This window comes from Myotis davidii, unplaced genomic scaffold (genome assembly GCF_000327345.1).
Source record: "Myotis davidii unplaced genomic scaffold, ASM32734v1 scaffold555, whole genome shotgun sequence".
Lineage (NCBI taxonomy): Eukaryota > Metazoa > Chordata > Mammalia > Chiroptera > Vespertilionidae > Myotis > Myotis davidii.
Window position 1 is genome coordinate 1,208,285 of NW_006286315.1, and position 14,401 is coordinate 1,222,685.

General features: G+C 51.0%; 2 protein-coding genes across 5 annotated transcripts in view; one reads left to right on the top strand and one right to left on the bottom strand.

The window, feature by feature from the left end:
- Nucleotides 1-338: 338 nt before the first annotated feature.
- Nucleotides 339-5,810, top strand: HMOX2 (heme oxygenase 2). 2 transcript variants are annotated; one of them, XR_001512878.1, is made up of 6 exons: nucleotides 359-461; nucleotides 2,729-2,846; nucleotides 3,238-3,729; nucleotides 4,677-4,803; nucleotides 4,893-5,105; nucleotides 5,367-5,810. XR_001512878.1 is itself a non-coding variant. In XM_015560135.1 (5 exons), exons 1-5 carry the CDS (start codon nucleotides 379-381, stop codon nucleotides 5,018-5,020), a joined length of 948 nt encoding a protein of 315 aa, XP_015415621.1. In that variant the 5' UTR covers nucleotides 339-378; the 3' UTR covers nucleotides 5,021-5,810. The 2 variants fall into 2 exon arrangements, 1 of the variants encoding a protein (XP_015415621.1); XM_015560135.1 differs by having other exon boundaries at nucleotides 339-461; nucleotides 4,893-5,810.
- A 1,323-nt stretch (nucleotides 5,811-7,133) lies between these two features.
- Nucleotides 7,134-14,401, bottom strand: part of CDIP1 (cell death-inducing p53 target 1) — a 32,820-nt gene continuing 25,552 nt past the window's right edge. For 2 of the 3 annotated variants that reach the window (XM_006757897.2, XM_006757899.2), the window contains exons 2-6: nucleotides 9,818-9,893; nucleotides 9,139-9,243; nucleotides 8,867-9,022; nucleotides 7,805-8,093; nucleotides 7,134-7,693 (exon numbers count right to left, since the gene is read on the bottom strand). In XM_006757897.2, coding sequence (XP_006757960.1) covers nucleotides 7,582-7,693; nucleotides 7,805-8,093; nucleotides 8,867-9,022; nucleotides 9,139-9,223 — 642 coding nt within the window. In that variant the 5' untranslated portion in view covers nucleotides 9,224-9,243; nucleotides 9,818-9,893 and the 3' untranslated portion in view covers nucleotides 7,134-7,581. Of the gene's footprint in view, nucleotides 7,694-7,804; nucleotides 8,094-8,866; nucleotides 9,023-9,138; nucleotides 9,244-9,817; nucleotides 10,539-14,401 lie in introns of those variants that run through there. The other variant, XM_006757898.2, reaches the window with a different exon arrangement.

Consider the following 14,401-nt stretch of genomic DNA (forward strand, 5'->3'; position numbering starts at 1 on the left):
CAGCGCAGGCACACGGAGGCCCCTGCCACTTCGCCCCCGACGCTACGCGCGCAACCTCTTGTCCAATCAACCCGTTATGGTGTCCCAGTTAATTAGCATATCTCTCTCTCTCTCTCTCTCTATATATATATATATTATCTAATCCACCGTCCATAATAAAATTCTGTCCATATTCACATATAGTCCCAGTGACGGCAGAGCTTTATTAGAAGGAAAACACCCCTGAGAAGTGTGGGTGACTCCTTGGTGAGGTGGCTCTGAGGAGAGCAGAGCTAGCAGGTTATTTGGGGAAATGACTGCTGTGGGCTCCACATCACCTGTTCCTTGTATCTCCACAGGGCCCACGGAGTAAGGGCAGCAAGAACCACACTCTCAACAATGTTAATGGAACTGGAGACCTCCGAGGGGGTAGAAGAGTCAGAGAAACAGAGGTCCGCCCCGGAAAGGGAAACCCCCAGCAGGTGAGGATGGGGCCACCAGCGGAGCCAGGGCCTGCATGCCCAGCACACGTGGCTGCCTGTGCTGCAGGCACCAGGTACAGCCAGGAGCCCTGCTGCTGTGGCCCTCAAAGTGCCTGGCCGAGAGAGCAGACAGCACCCTGGGCTGCTCAGCACTCTCCCTGTGTGTCCCAGAGGAGACAGTTCAGGCACTGCTAAGGGTGCTGAGTAACAGAATTTGATGGTGATCCTGGTCCTTTTTCTTCTAAAACCCTAAGCATTTTGTCGTCTGGGGAGAGAAAGAGTAATTAGAGGCAAAGCTGGCATCTTTTCCAGTATCTTCCACAGACTCTTAGAATGTGGGAACAACTCCAGGGGTTTTTCTTACAGGGTAGGACCAGTTCCTCTAAGCCTCAAGTTACTGGGGCCTGTTCTCCATTATTATCCTCTCATCATTGGCAGAGTTCTCTCTCTCTGTCTCTCTCTCTCTCTCTCTTTTTGGTTAATCCTCACCCGCGGATATTTTTTCCATTGAGTTTTAGAGAGTGGAAGAAAGAGGGTGGGAAGGGAGAGAGAGAAACATTAATGTGAGAGAGACACACATCGATTGGTTGCCCCCCCCACATGCACCCTGACTGGGGCTGGGGATCAAACCTGCAACCCAAGTACATGGTCTTGACCAGGTCTTGTGTGTCTTGACCAGGAATCGAACCTGAGATCCTTCAATGTGCAGGCTGACACTTTAACCACTGAGCACACTGGCCAGGACGCAAAGTTCGTTTTGTAACTTGAAATAATTGCTAATATTAAATTACTGTCAGAATGTGAGTGATACTTGCTACTCTGCTAAAGAAGCCAGCAGAGGCTGGGCCATGAGAGGCCAAGTTTTTCTCACTCTAGGAGACAGATTGTCCTTACCCAGTGCCACCATCTTTAGGGTCGTGCATTCTCTGCTTTGTCTGGAACTGGCATCAAGCGGCACAGTTTCATCCTGTGTAATTTTGTTAGGCAGCACACACAGATCATGCTTGGCTCCAACTTTCCCAGCATTTGTCTCATTCTCAGCGACATGTAATCCTGAAAAGGCTGTGGACGATCCACAGTCAGTCCTTCACAACTGTATGTATTCTGGGAGACATTCCCCAGTGCTGGCTATTCCCTGGAGAAGTCAGCAGAGGGAACACAGGTGTGTTTCTTTGGGTACTAGGTGGCCACAGAAGCAAAGCATCGTTCATTTGGGTAGTTCAGAGACAGGGACACTGCCGAGAGGAGGCCACAGTTGTCCCTCGTGTTACGCAAGTCCTTGGTGGTGGACATATCTGTTGGCCCCGTGCTTCCCGGTAAGACCATGCGTCTGTGCTGGAGTCGAGTTTCTGAGCAGCCCCTGCCTATCAGCTTAGCAAGAGACATGCTGGAGCTGAGAAGGGCTAATTCACACACACATACATGTACATGTACACACACACACACACGCACACACACACACACGCACGCACCTGGTCTCTCTCTAGCAGTGATTTTCAACTTGTGTGCTGCAAGAATTTTTAAAATGTGCAATACCTGACTAGTTAGTCAGGGGCACTGACCTCTTTTCCCTTAGATTGTCAAATAAAGAAATGACAACAGCCAACACAATAGCCATCCAGTGACTGCTTTGTTTTGAACCATAAATATATAGGTCATATATGTAGAGTTGCATTTTATTGGCCACACCACAAATTAAGGATTGGTTAATTCTTTGTATCGGAAAACCTTATATACAAGTACTAGAGGCCCGGTATACAAAATTCATGTACTCGGTGTCAGGTGTCCCTCAGCCTGGCCTGTGCCCTCTTGCAGTCCGGGAGCCCTTGGGGGATGTCTGATTGACAGCTTAGTGCTGCTGTGGAGGTGGGAGAAACTCCTGCCACCGCTGCTGCGCTCCCCAGCCATCAGCCTCCTCCTAGCTGAGTGGCGCTCCCCTGTGGGAGCGCACTGACCACCATGGGGCAGCTCCTGCGTTGAGTGTCTCCCCCCTGTGGTCAGTGCACGTCATAGCGACCTGTCATTCTGCAGTTTGGTTGATTTGCATATTAGCCTTTTATTATATAGTAAGGATAGGCACCTGATTTTTTAAAGTCACTTTGGAGCAAAAAGAGTAGGTAAGTACTATTATTTTTATAAATCAATCATAATTATACATATTTTTTTGGCCAGATTGACAATAAATATATTTTGTTGTGCCACAGAATTTTAGTAATTAGTTTATGTGTGCCATGAAATGCAAAAGTTTGAAAATCGCTGCTCTACAGGATGGCTGACCTCTCTGAGCTCCTGAAGGAAGGGACCAAAGAAGCACATGACCGGGCAGAAAACACCCAGTTTGTCAAGGACTTCTTAAAAGGCAACATCAAGAAAGAGCTGTTTAAGGTTTGTAGCTCGGTCATGGATGGGTTCAGGTTAGGGGGCCATAGTCCCATGAGAAAGGTCCCCCTGGAGTTGCTCCAAGGGAGAAGCAAGGCCTTTGTTACACTCTACTCTTTTCTGATGCCAGGCTATAGTTTCCCTGGCTTAAGTGGAATAACATAGTGATGTAAAGAAAGCAGAAGTATCCATGTCCAAAGAATTCACCATGTCATTTCTTACAGAAACATGAGTTTTCTGAGTGTGTGAAATAATTCGTCGTATAAAAATGGGCTTTTGGGGACAAGAAAGGGGGTTGCTGTTCAAGCCTTTGCCTTCAGCTGATCAGACACGGTGGGCGGTGGGCTCTGGAGCTGCTACCCAAGGCCCACAGTCCTTTCCATTGGTCCCTCAACAGCTGGCCACTACTGCACTTTACTTCACATACTCAGCCCTCGAGGAGGAAATGGACCGCAACCAGCACCATCCAGCCTTTGCCCCCTTGTACTTCCCCATGGAGCTGCACCGGAAGGAGGCACTGATTAAGGACATGGAGTATTTCTTTGGTGAGGACTGGGAGAAGCAGGTGCAGTGCTCTGAGGCCACCCAAAAGTATGTGGAGCGGATCCACTATGTGGGGCAGAATGAGCCGGAGCTGCTGGTGGCCCATGCCTATACCCGCTACATGGGGGACCTCTCGGGGGGCCAGGTGCTTAAGAAGGTGGCCCAGAGGGCTCTGAAACTCCCCAGCACAGGGGAGGGGACCCAGTTTTACCTGTTTGAGAATGTGGACAACGCACAACAGTTCAAACAGTTCTACCGGGCCAGGATGAATGCCCTGGACCTGAACCTGAAAACCAAAGAGAAGATTGTGGAGGAGGCCAACAGGGCCTTTGAGTACAACATGCAGGTACTGCTTGGGGCCGGGTGGAAAGGGGCCTCTGATGGTGTGAGCAGATCAGAACTGCCCAAACGGACACTGGTACATTAGGACAAATGCTCTGTAGCCAGCCCAAGAGAAATTCGAGGGACTAAATAGGCCACAGAGGGTATGAGTCCAGTGATAGCTCTGCTTTACTTGATAGACTGCCTCTGTGTTTTGTTTTTGGGAAGAGTGAGGCCTCACCATGATGTGAGCTTGGGGAGAATGGAGTTGTCTCCCTCCCTCTCACCACAGGATTCTGGTTTTGAGGAATGGAGTTCTTCCTTTTTAGCATGGATTGCTATGAAAAGTCTTGCTTGGTGAGTTCAGGGAGAGAACAAAGGAGAGCAAGGAGCATAACTCAGGTACCCTTTAGATGGGCTGAGGCTGAGGAGGCGGATTCTGTCCCCAGAATCCAGGCACCAGTCAAGTGGCCCTGGAGGGAAGTGAAGCATCAGCCTAACCACAGGCCTGTCAGCCCTCTAACCTGACATCAGGGGCCTCCAGGGTCTACTCAGGATGGGTCAGCCCTGCTAGGGCCTTATTCTTCCATATTCCTTTTCCTATTGCTTCTTGCTAAAAATGCCCAGCAGCTGGAAGTGGGGAAGTACCATGGCTCAAAGAGTGTTTTTTTACTCTCATGTCTGTACCTTGGATAGTTTCAGTCGTGGGCTGTGTGTGGTTAGTGCCCAGGGAAGATCCACTATGGTGAGCAGCCGTAGGCTGCTGGACAGCACAGGTACGACCATACTTCCCAGAGCTCGTGCCAGGGAGAAGTGCCAGGTCAGTGTCCCCAAGTGCAGCTGCTGTTTTGCTGGTTTGCACCCCTGAGCAAACCTTACCTGCTCCAGCTCCCTCTGCGCAGAAGAAAGAGGTTTTTCTCTGAAAGCAGGGTTAAGCAGTCCAGTGATGGTGTTGCTCCTCTGCTCCTTCAGGTATTCAATGAACTGGACCAGGCTGGCTCCTTGCTGGCCAAAGAGATCGTGGAAGATGGGCTCCCCGTGCACAATGGGAAAGGAGATGTGCGTAAATGCCCCTATTACACTGCTAACCAAGACAAAGGTAGGTCTTGTATATCCCGAGCTCTCCTCCTAGGGCAGGTCTGTCAGCATTTCCACTGATGCCATGTCCCTGTTGGTGCTGCCACACAGGTGCCCTGGAGGGTAGAAGTTGTCCCGTTGGAACAGCCATAGCTGTGCTGAGCAAGCCCAGCCTCCAGTTCATTCTGGCCGCCAGTGTGGCTCTGGCTGCTGGCCTCTTGGCCTGGTACTACATGTGAAAGCCCCATCACCACTCTGGCGCCCTCCTCCTGAGTGACTGCTGGCCCGCTCCCACCTCTACCTGTGACAAAACCACCACCCCAGGTGACTTTTTAAAAATGCTGGGTTTGAGAAAAGCAACCAATAAAAGCCAGACACTAAAGCCTCTGCCTGTTAGTGTCCTCTGCTGACAGATGCTGAGCTGAGTAGAGGCTCACCCTTCCTGCAGCCGCCCAGGCTGTAGCACTGGGAACAGCCAGTGCAGCTCAGTGACCGGCCTGGGCCTCTGGAACCAGCTCTGCTCCTGGGCACCCACACCTCACCCCGAGGTTTTCCTCCTTTTGTTCTTCCTGTGTCATCATTTAGGTGGGTATCTTTCCCCTGCTGGGAGCGGAGCAGCCAGCCAGGCCAAGGCGAGGTGCTGTAGCCCTGTGGGAGGGAAGGGACTCCCCGGATGCTCCTGCTCTACTGGGGGGCTCACCTGAGCATGTGGTGAGCAGATAGAAGTCAGGCTTGCCTGGGCAGCCAGTCCTTATCTGTCTCTAGCAGAAACCCCCAAGTGGGGTGCGTCCAGCCATGGCCTATCTCCTCCTGACCTGTGTCATGCTACAGCACTCAATAAAGTGGACTCTTGACAGCTGCCTCCTTCCTGGCACAGATGTCATCCTCGCTGGTGTCTGACAGCCTCCTCCTGCTGTGCTCCAAGACTGCTAGTTACCTTATAAATAAGCATAAAAAACCATGTACTTGTATTGAATAATTGATTGTCTAAAATAGAAATGTGAACTTAAATATTTTTATTAATAGGCATCTATTGTTTTATATAATTGAGGATCTGAACATTTTATTCACAAAAGGGTTAAATGATGGGGAAACTTTTTTTAAACTACTGACCAAGACTACCTACCCCTACAATTCAGATGAGGGTAGGGGCAGAGCTGGCCCAGAACTTGGGGGCCCAAACTGGCCCCCCCCCCCCAAAGCCTTAGCCCAGAGTCTCGGTCTTGCTTAAGGGAGTGAAGCTACCTGCTTCCAGAGTAGGATGACCCTGAGCTTCAGTTGGAGGGCTCCAGCCTATAGATCCCATGGTGGATGCTGTGATGTGGAGATGGGTAAAACCAGTATCAGATAGTAAGATAGTAAACACATACCCTGGCCCAGTCATAGCTGGAATGCCAGGGCTCCTCCACACGAACTCTGGCTTGTTTTAAATTTAATTAGGTACTTAAATGTTAGTGTCATCCCTGGCAGTCGGTATAGCATAAGCACTGAGAGACCCTGAAGACTTGACCTCCTGCCCTTAAGACTACCTGTAGCCCCACCCTCTTCCCCTTGCAAAAGAAGGAAGCCAGGCAAGAGAGCAGAGGCCCAGGTCAGGGGAGTGAACGGACCAATTTAATGAGAAACTACAAACAGACTGGTCACAATTCACAGTGAGAGAAGGCCATGCAGTGGCAGTGTGAGACCAGGAGAGGGGTGGCAGCAGGGTACAGTGGTCCACAGGTGCAAGTTCACCGACAAACCATTCAGAAAAGAAAGACAGCATGGCCTCAGGCCCAGGGTAGGGCTAGTCCACCAGGGTACTTCCGCCACTTGTGGTTGCTCCTTCCTGGTCCGCAATCCAGTGATACAGTTGTTCCTGCTATAGTGCCTGGAGCAAGCACAGTGATAGTGAGTCAACCTGGGTGAAGCGCCCAGCGTTCATTAGAGAGAGGATCTACAGAGAGCACTGTAAACCTTGAGTGTGCCTGCAGGGAGGGGCCTATCTGCCATCTCTGGTCCCAGCTGGGATACATCAGCCCCCAGGCAAAGATCATGCCCACACACAGCAAGGACATGTTTTGGACAGAGGGGCTGGGCTCCTGGGGATTCCTTCGGGCCCCGGTAAGGACATGTTCACAGAGGCATGTGGAAGGGGAGCTAGGCAGGGGCCAGAGGCAAGTCTCTTGGTGAGCCAGGGCCAAATCACTTATCTCATGAATAGCAGTTATGCTGACTCTCTTAATTCCATGAGGCTGCTGGGCACCTGGACAAGGTGTTAAGTTCCTGAGAGTTCTGGTGGGAGTCATTCCTTCTGATAGTCATGCTACCTCTAGCACCCCAGAAACCCTGGCCTAGGACTCCGCCCTGTTCGGGTTCACGTCCCCACTCTTGGCCCAGCAGATTAGAAACTGTGGCTACAGGCACAGCCCCACTGTAGGCCCAGGTCTGGAAAACTAGCCATTGCTCTGGGTGCTTCTGGCCCCACGAAATAAGGACCAAACTTATACCTCATATAAGAACAGAGGAGTGAGACCCCAGTAGAGACCTTTCCCAGTGTATCTTCCTAATCAAACACCAAGCAAACCAGCAACATACATGCTCAGTGCCAGCTCCCTGCCACTTGCTGACCCTTGGCCTTAAATCCAACAATTTTGCCGGAGGTCAGATGCTCAGGGAAGGGCAAGGCAAAGAAGACAAGAGTTCCAGGGGACTGGTGGAACACCTGCCACCCCCAAGCGGGAGTGGGGACAGAGCCACTGAGTGTAGGGAGCAAAGCACAGGAGTCCAGACTGACAGCGGGAGTCCAGTCCAGGCTCCGTTAGCACAGGCGCTTGTACGTGTAGATGTAGGCTTTGCAACTGGGGCACGTGTGCGTCACATCCTTGAAGTCGTTGATGAGGCAGGGGATCAAGCAGCAGCCCAGATCACACCTGAATCAGAGAAGGGGAGGCCTGAAGAGAATGTGCCGAGGGCACTGGGCATACTCCAGCTGGGTAATGGGCAAGTGCAGCCCCCACCCTTCAAGCACCCATGCCACCTACCCCATGAAGCAGCAAAAGAAGCCCAGCACGAAGTTCATCAGGCCAATCTCGTAGGAGATCTTGGTGGTGATGGCCTGCTGGCAGTGGGGACACACTGTCTGCACAGGTGCACCCTCAAAGATCTCTCCCTGCAGCACTGTCACCGTAGTGGCAGCCCCTGAAGGGACCAGGACCGTGGCTGTGTGTCCGCCAGGACCAGGGTAGGGCCCTGGTGGGTAGGGCCCTGGCGGGTAGGGCCCTGGCGGGTAATAGCCCATGGGTGGATGGGGACCTGGAGGAGGGTAGAAACCTGGAATGGCACAGAAGACAGAGCAGACGAGTCACTGGCTTGTCACCCCACTGTGCTCACGTGAGAGTTAAGTACAAAGTCCCCAGCACCCAGGGCACAGTTGAGGGACCAGTCGTAGACCTTCCTTGTCTCTGCCCCATGGGGACCAAAACCGAGAAGATACCTGACCCAGCCAGACAAGACAGCTGAGAACAAGGCCCACTCTACCCCTCGGTCTCAGCTCAATGCACTGGCTCCCTGCCTCTGACACACGGGATTGGGCATTGTGCTCAAGGACCTCAACCATAGGAAGGAAAGCCTCGCTGCTCCTCAGCCCCTCTTATGCAAACACGGCTCTCTTCCCCACCAGTGTTAGGTCCTGCACTGCAGTGCCATCTGGTCCACTTGACTTGGGGACACCTGTGCAGGAACTGTGGGTCCTTCTCTGGCTGGAGTAGTCCCTCTGAAGAGTGCTGGGTGAGCAGGAGACCAGGCCTCCACTATGGACTCAAGTGTCTGGCAGGGAGTGGCCCCTGTAGCACCCATGAGTCCATAGCACCTGCCACTGCCTGAGGAGCCTTCCCACGAGTCAACCCTCCTGGCAGCCCCGGGCTCCTCTGGCACGTCCATAGTACCTTCACAGCGGGGCCTGGCTCTGTGACACCTTCCCATTTCTACCCTCCATGCCCACAGTCAGTCCCCCTGCTCCAACCAGCAGTAAACACCCTCACACACCACCAGCCTGCTGGGCTGGGCAGACACCTGCGCTCCGGTGGGATCTCTTCCCAACTTACCCGGAGGCATGTAGGCTCCATCTGCATTCACATGTGGAGGGATGAAGCCAGGCTGGGGCACTGGGTGACCAGGTGGCTCATAAGGTGGGGGGCCAACGTCTGCAGGAGGCAGTGACATGCCTGCTGAGGGCTGCATCACAGCAGGGGAGGTTTGGCCTGGACAGGAGGGAAAAGAAATGCAGAGGGCCCCAGCCCCACTGTCAGTGGGAGGGGTGGCCCCAGGCACAACTTCAGCAGCTAGAATGGGCAAGAGAAAGAGCACTGAACCCTACCTGGGGTTGGCAGGGCTCCACTTTTCTCCTCCAGGAGGGGGGCTGTGGGGCCTCCAGGATAAGGAGGGGGTGGGTCATTAGACATCTTCGAGGCTTCTCCTGAACCTGGAGGGAAAACCCAGACGTGAACTATGCTCCCAGCTCCCCTATAGCCAGTCAGGTACTGACGCGTCAAGGGGCTGCTGCACAAGGTGTGTGACGGTCCTCAGAGAGCCACCCTCGTTGCTGAGCCCAAGCACACGGGGCCTCCTGTGGCTCCTCCTGCTTTGGAGGCTCTGGCCACCTTATAATCCCATATAAATCTCCACACTGGGCAGAGCAGGGCTGATGGGCTGGGACTGATTTTCTTGAGGAGAGTGGTCACCAGGATCCCTAGATCCTGAAGATGCCCCACATTGCCGGGGGTGACCAGCCCAGAGCCTCCATCCTCCACATTTCAAGAAGCTACTCACCTCAGTGATCACTTGCACTTCCTGTGTGAAAGCCCGAGGATGAGGGAAGCCGGGCGAGGACAGAAGCTGGTGAGGTGAGCCCCCAGCCCACATGGGGAACCTAATCGAGGGCTCCCAGTGCAGCGTGGGCACTGGTCCTCTTCTCCCCTAACATTCAAGGAGTGCCGTGCCCACCTCCATGCCAGGGCACTGTGTCCTTGTGGGAGGGGATCTGGGAAACTGTTTACCTCAAATCCTAGGTATTCAGAGTTGGTAGACAGGTGAGGCTCCTTCCAGTGGGTGGACACACAGGACTGTGGGGAGCTGTTTCATAGGGAGAACAAGCAGCTCCCTTAGCACCAGGGCTGGGCCGGACCTGGACAACTGGTCTCCTCGAAGCCACACTCCCTCCCTCATTCATCTGGTCTCCCCCACCCCCCTGCTGCCCAGCATAGTACCTTCTCTCGGACCTACCCACCCCTCAGATTCCCCTTCCCCTTCTCAGAGCTGTTCTCTCCCAGGGGCCATGGCTGGTCCTCTGCATCTCTCCCCACCAGGCCCAGACCAGCGCCCCAGCATCGGCTCTCAGAGCCAGCTGTGTCCTTCTTCGTTGGGTGGAATAGGGTGGGAAGGAAGATGGTGTCAGTTAAGTGAAACACTTTTCCTCATTTCCTTCACAAGGTTCATTGAGCACCTGTTTAGATTCTGAACAAAGATCCAATGAAGGCAACTCCCCTCGTGTATGTGGCTGCCTCCTGGAGCCCACCAGGTTCAGTTCAGAACCATATAGTGATGGAGGCTCCAAACAATCCTGCCAGGGGAGAGGGGTCCGGGAGTCACGAGGCTTAAATAGTAAACCTAATGAATCAGTGTCAGGGCCAGAGGGAATAAATCCAAGCAACAACAAAACAAAGATAAATTTCATTAAAATTAAAAACTGCTTCAAAGGACACCACAAAAAAATGAAGTATTGACACACACTACAACATGGATGAACCTTGAAAACATTCTCAGTGGCCTGGCCAGTGTGGTTGAATATCCACCTATGAACCTGGTCACAGTTCAATTCCCAGTCAGGGCACATACATGCCCAGGCTGTGGGTTCGGTCCCCAGAAGGGGGCGTGCAGGAGGCTGCTGATCAATGATTCTCTCTCGTCATTGATATTTCTATCTCCTCCCTTCCTCTCAGAAATCAACAAAAAATATATTTTTAATAGAAGGACCGCGTATTTTATGATTCCTTATATAAAACATACAGAACAGGCAAATCCAGAGGCTGGGAGGGTGGGCGGGCAGAGAGAATGGCGAGTGTGGGGTTTCCTTTTGGGGTGATGAAAGAAAATGTTCTAAAACGGACTATGATGATTGTACAATTATGTGAATATACAAAAACCACTGAATTATGTACATACTTTAAATGGAGAAACTGTATAGTATGTGATTATATGTCAGTAAAACATTTAAAAACTGAAAGAAAACAAAATTGTCCAATTTTATCATACTAATGCAGCCAGTCTCTCTGCATGTTTCTGTTAGTCTATAAGCACAGGCACCTATATTTTTATATAGTGGCTATCATGACAGTTTTAAAACCTTTTAATGTCATATTTTTCCTCCATCTTACAAGACCCCATGACTATCAATTTTAATATTCCCTAAAATAGGCCCCTCACTGTTTACTTGACCAACCCCTGAGACATTTAGAATGCAACTTATTACTTTCATTAAAAGAAAACAACAGGGAATACCTTTGGCCAATGTTCTTCTCATTTCTTGGATTATTTCCTTGAGCTACACTTGTCAGAAGTGAGATTAGGTCAAAGGGTATCAACATGTTATGCCTTTAGTGAAGGATGATGCTAACTGACAGTGCAAACTTTGGATACTGCTCTCAATTTGTAATGTTAAGATTACATTTGGTGACATCAAAATTACAACAAAAATACAGAACCACCATCAGCCTGAAATCTGACTGAATAGAAGTCCTACAACTAGAGAATTAAAGAAGAAAACAGCCCTAGCCGGTTGTTTGGCTCGGTGGATAGAGCACCGGCCCACGGACTGAAGGGTCCTGGGTTCGATTCTGGTCAAGGGCACGTACTTCGGTTGCAGGCTGACCCCTGGCTCTGGTCAGGGTGTGTGTGTGTGGCAACCAATCGATGCACATCGATGTTTCTTTTTCTCTCTGTCTCTCCCCCTCCCTTCTACTCTAAAAATCAATGGAAAAATATCCTTAGGTGAGGATTAACCAAAAAAAAGAGGGGGAGGGGGAGGGGAGAGGAAGAGGAGGGAGAGGAGAAAGCACATTGAGACTGGTAGGAGGGGTGGAGGCACAGAACAGGCTGGTCTGACACCCACGTGGCTTTTTTTTTCTTTTCTTTTTTTAATCCTCACCTGAAGATATTTTTAGCAAGGGGTCCCAGCCCTACACCAAACCCTTTAGGCCAGGGCTCCAGATTAGGAAAGAGAAGCCCGTAACTTTGGCTATAAAAACCAGCGGATTGTGTCTGAATGACATGAAGGCTACTGGAGACCCAAAAAGTTCCTCTTAAATGACCAGTGCATGGACTTACTCAAACTCCTCACTCTAAGCTCCAGCGCTGGGACAGCGGCTTGGGGTTGGGGGTTGGGGGGGTGGAGAGAGACACAGGTACATACAGGGAGGAACTGGATTGTCTGGCATTGGGCAAGAACTGGGGGGTGGCTTTCTTCCAGGCAGAGGTGCTAGTGAAAGGGCGAGGCCTATGCCCTCCATCTTGCCCCAGGGTAAGGGCTACGCACTCCATCTTACCCTGGATCCTCCATTTTTGGGCAGCCATGTGCTCAGCAAGGAGCTTCTTCCCGGAAGCCCAAGCCTCTGCTAGCCACACCCAGGATTTCTTTAAACTAACCAATGACAATCAAGGAAAGTGCGCGTCATAGACATGACCACATCCTGTGTAACAAGACACCAACTTGCGCCTGGCCAATCGGCAGGGCCCACAGTCCTCTCTCCTCCCCTTACTCCACCCCCCTATAAAACCCCTCTTCGCACAGGGCTAGCTCTTTCTCTCTGCTGCTTGCCGCTGCGTTGGTGAGTGTGGTCGGGGAGCTGAGCTAGCTCAAATAAAGACTCTTTGCTTTTGCATCGGACTCGGCTGGCTCCCTGGTGGTCTTTTGGGGATCTTGAAATCTGGGCATAACACTAGCAGGGGTCATTGTTCCTATGCTGAGACCTCCTCTGTTGCAGGGCTAACTGGCAGGCACCACATCTGAGTCTCCATCAGCCTGGCCTACACTGACTCTGTCCTGGGGATTCCCTGAGACCCTGCCCCACCCAATTTGTAGCCCCACCCAAGCTGTTTGGAGAGGCTTTTCCAAACGAATGGCCTGACTCAGTCTTCAGACTAAGATCTCTTAACCATTTGTACGCCATAAGCGTCAAAAGACGCAAGCGGCAGACATTTTGAAATTAAATTCAAAATATTGTGACGTGTGGGGATGGTTTCCAGTTAACTGGTTAAACAAGCAGCAGCTGGAGTCAGTGTAGCTCCTGCCTGGGGTTTCTCAATAAGAGCCCAGGCCGGCAGTAACAGCCTATCTGTAGACTGCTCTGTAGCTCCTGCCCGGTGGCCCCAGGCAGGCTGACTTTGCACCTCCCGGGAGGCCCGGAGCCAGTGCACCTGGTGGACAGCTTCACACCATACAAGATTACAACTCTACACATCACAAGCAACACACTGAAAAGGAAGACTCAATGAGCACCAAAGCCCCATTAAAACAAGTCCTGCTCCATAGTGTCAGCTCCTGCACAGCAGCTCTCCCGCTGTAGTCACAGCTGGTCCTTCCTCACAGCCAACTAGCCTGGGGATCAATTCCTCCCAGTGATGCCAATAACAAGCAAGTACAACAAAACTGTGCACACAGCCCACAAAGGGGCACACCTAGAGTGCCCAGCTCAGGTGACTGGGGAGGCTGAGCCACTGGGCCCTATAGGACACCTATTATATAAGGCCACTCTACCAATTCCAGGAGACATAGCAGCTCTACCTAATACATAGAAACAAACATAGGGAAGCAGCCAAAATGTGGAGACACAGAAACATGTCACAAATGAAAAAACAAAAGAAACTCCAGAAAAAGAACTAAAAAAGAACCGGTTTGGCTCAGTGGATAGAGCGTCGGCCTGAGGACTCAAGGGTCCTGGGTTCGATTCCGGTCAAGGGCATGTACCTTGGTTGTGGGCACATCCCCAGTGGGGGTTGTGCAGGAGGCAGCTGATTGATGTTTCTCTCTCATCGATGTTTCTGGCTCTCTATCACTCTCCTTTCCTCTCTGTAAAAAATCAATAAAATACATTAAAAAAAAGAACTAAATAAAATGGAGGCAAACAAACTACTAGATATAGAGTTCAAAACAATAGTTAGAAGGATGCTCAAGGATCTTAATGAGAGTTTCAAGGGACTTCGTGAGATTTTTCAAGGATCTTAGTGAAAACAAAGATATGAAAAAGGACCAGACAGAAATTAAGCATACACTAACTGAAATAAGGAATAATTTATAGGGAAGCAACAGTAGAGTAGAGGATGCTGAAAATCAAATCACTGATTTGGAATATGAGGAAGCAAAAAACCCAATCAGAAGAGCAGAAAGAAGAAAAAGAATCCAAAAAATATGAAGATAGTATAAGGAGCCTCTGGGACAACTTCAAGCATACCAACATTTGTATCATGGGGGTGCCAGAAAGAGAGAGAGAGCAAGATATTAAAAACATATCTGAAGAAATAATAACAGAAAACTTCCCCTACCCAGTGAAAGAAATAGACTTATAAAAGTCCAGGAAGCGCCAGCA

Coding starts and splice junctions, on each gene's coding strand:
- HMOX2 (XM_015560135.1), top strand. CDS start 379: ATGTTAATGGAACTGGAGACCTCCGAGGGGGTAGAAGAGTCAGAGAAA. Junction 2,847..3,237: donor TCAAGAAAGAGCTGTTTAAG/GTTTGTAGCTCG, acceptor GTCCCTCAACAG/CTGGCCACTACTGCACTTTA. Junction 3,730..4,676: donor CCTTTGAGTACAACATGCAG/GTACTGCTTGGG, acceptor CTGCTCCTTCAG/GTATTCAATGAACTGGACCA.